Source organism: Arachis hypogaea, chromosome 1 (assembly GCF_003086295.3).
Source record: "Arachis hypogaea cultivar Tifrunner chromosome 1, arahy.Tifrunner.gnm2.J5K5, whole genome shotgun sequence".
In the NCBI taxonomy this organism is placed as follows: domain Eukaryota; kingdom Viridiplantae; phylum Streptophyta; class Magnoliopsida; order Fabales; family Fabaceae; genus Arachis; species Arachis hypogaea.
In genome coordinates this window covers 54,850,840-54,856,817 of record NC_092036.1, presented here as the reverse complement: position 1 = coordinate 54,856,817, position 5,978 = coordinate 54,850,840, and the positions used below count along the sequence as shown (strand labels likewise).

At 33.4% G+C, this 5,978-nt stretch overlaps 1 protein-coding gene across 6 annotated transcripts; it reads right to left on the bottom strand.

Moving 5' to 3' along the window:
- Nucleotides 1–761: 761 nt before the first annotated feature.
- On the bottom strand, nucleotides 762–4,968 carry LOC112804447 (uncharacterized). Of its 6 annotated transcripts, none has more exons than XM_025847552.3 (10): nucleotides 4,688–4,968; nucleotides 4,398–4,426; nucleotides 4,109–4,193; nucleotides 3,787–3,996; nucleotides 2,488–2,610; nucleotides 2,345–2,402; nucleotides 2,137–2,210; nucleotides 1,677–1,765; nucleotides 1,515–1,594; nucleotides 762–1,272 (listed from the first exon to the last, which is right to left on the bottom strand). In XM_025847552.3, the coding sequence occupies exons 1-9, from the start codon at nucleotides 4,790–4,792 to the stop codon at nucleotides 1,525–1,527; spliced, it is 843 nt and encodes a 280-aa protein (XP_025703337.1). In that variant the 5' UTR covers nucleotides 4,793–4,968; the 3' UTR covers nucleotides 762–1,272; nucleotides 1,515–1,524. The 6 variants fall into 6 exon arrangements, with proteins under 6 accessions (XP_025703337.1, XP_072054651.1, XP_025703335.1 ...); XM_072198550.1 differs by having other exon boundaries at nucleotides 2,345–2,369; XM_025847550.3 differs by having other exon boundaries at nucleotides 2,345–2,413; nucleotides 2,493–2,610.
- Nucleotides 4,969–5,978: the final 1,010 nt, after the last annotated feature.

Here is a 5,978-nt window from a genome sequence, read left to right as displayed (position 1 = left end):
CTTGATGTCAAACTTTCAAATTCTCAAATTGACTCCATCCAATAATCAATTTTAATCTATTATCATAATTACCACTATAATCAAAATATGATTAAGGAAGGGGAAGGGTCAATCAACATCAAATTCAAATTCCTATAAAACATGGTCTCCTCCTCACTGTACTGAATGAGTGGGCCTCACTTGGGCTTTAGTATGACAGTGTTTTACTTTACCATAATCCGAACTTTCCATTACTTGGGCTTTAGTATGACAGTGTTTTACTTTACCATAATCCGAACTTTCCATTTCATTCCAACCTATCATACAACCAACAAATTTTCATTTCCTGACAAAAAAAAAGCAAATTTTCCATTAAAAATAAAATTCTTAGGATATATTTGATTTGTATTTTTATTTTTAATCTTGTATTATCTATTTTCTGAATTTTATAAAAAAAATAAACACAATAAATCTTGTTTTTTATTTTTATCTTCTATTTTTGTCATAATTTTAAAATAAAAAATTAAAAAAACGAAATAAAAACACAAACTAAATACATCTTTAATTTCTTATATTTTCATACTAATTTTATTATTTATAGCCTATTTTTTTTTTCACAAATTTAGAATCTTGACGTTGATTGTAATCCAGTGTTGTTTAAAAATCTCATTTTCTACTATTTTGCTGTTTGTAATGAAACAAAAAATTTGAAATTTCACAAAACAACTTCTATTACCCCGCCTTTTCTTGAGTTTCTGCAATACCAAATTACCATTCCCAGGGAAACAAGAAAATCTATTTAGCTTTCTCATTTGATTATTGGATGACAAATACAAAAGGTGGCGGTGGTGGTGGTGGTGGCACTGAATGTGTAAACAAATTTTGCCTTTTCACAGCAGCTTCTTGGTTGGTACATTGAGGTTTTCAATGCAATACAACATACAAACAGGAACAATTACACAAATTTTGAGCAAAATTTGGAAAACGGATTAGTTAACTGTTCTTCTTATAACGAAGTTCTTTGCTTAAGCGAAAAAAGTCGAAAGATGTATGATCATCAATTAACACTTGATACTTCCCAGTCACTGGCAGGGAAGGTTTTTGACGACCGTGAAGCTTGATTTCCTTCATGCACTCCATAAGAGTTCTCTAGATTTCTTTGATTGACATGGACGTCCATGGTGAATCTTCTTGGAGGAAAGCCTAAAATCAACATTAAGCAGTACATCTTTGGATCTTCCCATCTATGTCAAACCATTCACCCTAGATGATGATAGTGGACAAGAGGCACACCTGCATTAATAACATCTTAGGGTGTTTTGTTGATAAGTAAAGATATAGCCAAAGCATATTCACTTCAGAAAGAACAAATTGAAGGAAAGGGATTTGATAAATGTAGAATTGTCGATGAAGGACACAACAAGCGGGAAGTTAAAGTGTACAATTCATTATGATATTGAATTTTATCAGTATACAGCCCATTCTGTCTTACGATAACTCGATAAGCTATCTTTATAAGGGATATAAACATTTACCATTCATGACTCATGATGGTTTGACTTTCCATCCTGCTTTTGAGATGCGACGAAGCTCCTGAGTTCGACCCTTCATATCACTGCAACTTCCCCCAATAATGTTAGGAACTAACAGTGCAAAACCTTGATTAACTAGATAAAGATATAGAAATGTAAAGGTACCTTTGAACAAGATAAAGAAAAAGATAGAACACAGGAAGTAGCACCAAGATCAATGCTCCAGCAGCCAGGCGGAAGAAACTACTTTGCTCCTGCAGAGAAAAATACCAGGTTTAATAAACAGCAGGCATGTCCTATATGATATGTGTTCACTCATCACTGATGATAAATTGGCTATATAAAATCTTCAGAAATTGTTGCATGATGAACTGAAAATGGGAAAAAGGGAATGCCTAAACCTTCCCAGCAAAAAGGAAGATAATGTGATTGCAAGTTTAATCTTAGATGCTGATTTGAGCTAACCTTTTGCATGGAATTTTTTTAATGACATGACCCATAGCCCAATGTAGATCATCTACCCGACGAATTTTATAGATATCCCTTTATTGCTAAAAGTCAGCAATGACAAGTTTTTAACAAAAGATAAGCTAATTATACATTAACATTTTGAATTGGCCCATACCTTGCCTCCTCTAGAGAAGGGCTTCTGTTTCCCTGAGCAGGTGTGAGCATCACAAAACTGGTGTATAAACAATTCTGCCATCAAACCAAAAGAGCACTATAAGAAACGCCAGCTCAAATTTATTTTTGGGGAAATGGGTTAGAATAAACACCATAATGGTATAACAAGAGTAAACTAGGGGAACTAAAATTAAAAAACACAAGTATACCATGAAGACAGCTTGCTGATGGCCCCTGGCTTATGGAAAAGCAACTGTCAGCAAGACTCTGGACAAAATCTGGATATGAATTAGGTAGAACTAGGCCAAAACGACAAATAAATATAAAAAATAATAAAAAAAATGAAAGCAACCTCACATAGGTGACGGTTTTTTGCAGCAGCTGCTGGATAACACTTAGTTCTAGAGAACTTGGAATTCATAACAGCATCACAATGCAATGCTCCACATAAATCAGCCAAGCAATTATCATGACTCTGTATTTAAATAAATCCAGAAGAGAGTATAAAAACATTTTCCAAGTAAAACTTCGATTAAATAGCAATGCAAGTAAGCCAAATGTCAACTCCACAAGCATGTATTGAATCTATTGAAATAACATGAGTTTTCTTTAAAATAACCAAAATACTCAGAGACAGCAAGGACAGAGACACAAAATGTCTCTGTCTTGTGTTTGGTTATAGTAGGCAAAACTCAAAAAACAAGAGACAGAGACATGTACGAAATACCAAAACTACTCTCTCTAATTAAAGAAGAAAAAAAAAATTCCTCCAACCTACACTTCCTCTCTTTCTCCCAGAAGCAACAACACTCGCACACACCATCAGATCTCAACCTCCTACATAGCCTCCATAACCTCTCCTCCTGCTGCCACTACTGCCACTCTCTCCTCTCTCTGCCTTCATCCCTTCTTTCCCAAACCCAAACCATTCCTCCAAAGTTCAAACATGTCACTCTTAAACCATGCTTTTTTAATTTCATCACCTCCATTTCCAATGTTCTCTTCAAAACTGTAATAGAGAAAGAAGAGAGATGGAGGAGAGGAAGAGTGGCGGTGGAGGAACAGTGAAAGAAGGTCAGGTGGAGGAGGAGGAGTAGGGAGTTGAGGAGTGGAGAAAGGGTAAATTCAGAATTATGAAAATAATAGTGAAGGCATATTGGTCCAAAACATTTTATTAAGTTTGTGTCTCAGTTCCTGTCTCTCCTGTCCTTCCCCCATCCCAAGGACACAAATTTTTGTCCTTCCATAGAGGGGAAACTCTGAATAATTCAAACTCAGACAGCATCATGTTCATTCATAGATTATTAAAAACTACAAATAAGTTAAAGTATAAATAATAACAAAATAGAAACAGTTAATCAGGGTTTAAAAGTATGTGCTTAATATTGAGATTTAACATAGAGACATTAACAGCGATGCTGTAACATTGATTCAAAATGAGCAATCAAGAACATAAAGTGATCAAGAGAATAGAATGTTATGATTTGAAGTGTCAGAATGATGAGCATATAGAGGCTCTACATACACAAAAGTGGGAGAGGCAATGGGTGTAAGAAAAAGTTATCAGACAATTGATGAAAGTAAAGATGAAAGCATGACTGCACATTGTGTGAACCAAACCCAATGAAGAAAGAAATAAGAATCAACGTACTACATTCAGAAGATTGGAGTGCCTGTTATCAAAATGCTGATCAAGAAATTTTTCTTCACGGAAAACTTTTCTACAATATCCACACCGCCAATCATGCCTGTCTACGAAAATTTTATGCTCCTCCTGATCCCTGAATATATCATTTTCAGGGTGAAGTCTACAGTTTCTTGAAAAATGATAGTTTTCTCGCTCAACAAACGGTGTCAAGTACTACAAAAAATACACAAGAGCCACAATCTTCGATGGCATTCAAAGTTTACACCACTTAATACAACAGGACATCATAATTTTATCATGATTTTGAAAAGGCACGTTTTGCTACCTGTTCTATCACTTTCCGAGCTGCCCTACTTCTTTCCCTAGAGCAATGCACTTCACCAGCATGCTTTTGATCCTGTTCAAGATTTCTACAATAATAAAACATGCATGAATAGGTAGAAGCCATATAGAAGAACACTACTGAAAAGCCTATTCACTAAATTTTTTATGTGCTATAAGCTAAGGATCAAACTTCAAATGCATCCATTTGAGAATAAAGTTATATTTCAATGGAACTATCTATGGAAGCCACTGACAACGAACAAAAAAAGGATTTGAATCGATAACCATACCTTACAGTAGAAGATTTCTCTTCGTGAACCTGGAGCAAACGTCCCAAAAAGAACAAATGAAAGAAAAGAAACGTGTCAACTTTACAAATACTGGCAACGTAATTCAAGCTAAAATTAAAATTCTGGTCTTCAGGATTAGCATGTCATAAAGATTAGAAATAAATAGAATACGTAAGAATCGTAATCTATAACAGAAGAAGAACCCTAGAAAATTTAAACCACTCCATTTTTCAAAATCCCCAGGCATCAATTCTCAGAGTTGAGCTATTTGTTTATATCAAATTTCTTACCTGTTTTGCGTGGTGTAAGAGAGGAGATGAAGAAACATACGCAATTTCATGAAAAGAGAATGTTAAGATCACGAAAATGGAAACAATTGCAGTGAGCTTCTTCATATCTCACTCGGTCACTCTATGTTCAAACTTGTTCTGTTTATTACAGCAAAAATGGTGAACGAATTTTTTTTTTTTTTTTGGTTTCCAAGTATCTTCCAACCCGGCGGATAGGGTTGGGCATAGTTATGGATAGTCTAAAAATCAAATTTGTTTCTGAGTAATCAAATATTTAGGTTAGATTAATTAATCAAATTAATTTTACATTATTAACCGGTTAAAAAAATTAAAAATCGATTTTTAACTAATAAATAAAATAAAAACTAATTTTAAAAACATAACCAATTTTTATATAAAAATTAATTTTAAAATTAAAAAATTAGTTTTTTCATTAAAACATTAGTTTTTTACATTAAAACCTAAGCTTTTATTCTTTTTTAAATTGAATTTTTAATCTAATTTTTTTTAAATAATATGAATAGCATTTGTAAATAATAAAATTTTTTTTATTGTATAAACTAAACACTTTTATTTTTTTTAATACCATTTCTATTTAAACAATGCATAGTCCACTCCACAATCTCTTTCACAAGATTAACTTTAAAAAAACAAGTTTAATCTCTTTAACTATTATATATGTACTTTTCCTCTCATTAGACCATAAAACCTCCATTAACCTTTTTTTTTTTGTAAAATCATCACATTTTTATCATCTCTCTTTATCTGGCGCCACATTTGAGTCTAGACTTTCTAGTTATTTTCAAGCGTAATTGAACCTAAACCTACTGAATAAGTAATATCCTCTAATAAAATCAAATCTGCACAAAAAAAATTTATATATATCACGCTAATTAACAGAGAAAAACTATAAAATAGATATTGGAATCGATAAATTATCATATGAATTATCAAGCTAACTGACAAAGAAAAATTATATATATACCAAGAACAAGGAGGAGGCTTACCTCAATTGATGAGCTCCAGCGAGCCACCAACAAAAGAAGAAGAGAACCGAAAAAGAGAGATACTCCGGCAGTTAAGAATGGAAGGTCGAGGTAGAGAGACAGAGTCGCGAGTTAAAGTGAAGACTCGAAGAGGCAGAGATCTGACAAACCATCGACAATTCTGGTGAGGGGCAGAGGAGAAGAACTATTGACGACGGCGTATAGAGAAGAACTGAAGAAGGGACGAAGACTCGAAGAGTTTTTGAAATTAGGTTTTTCTTTTAATTTGGTTTTGGTTAACCGGT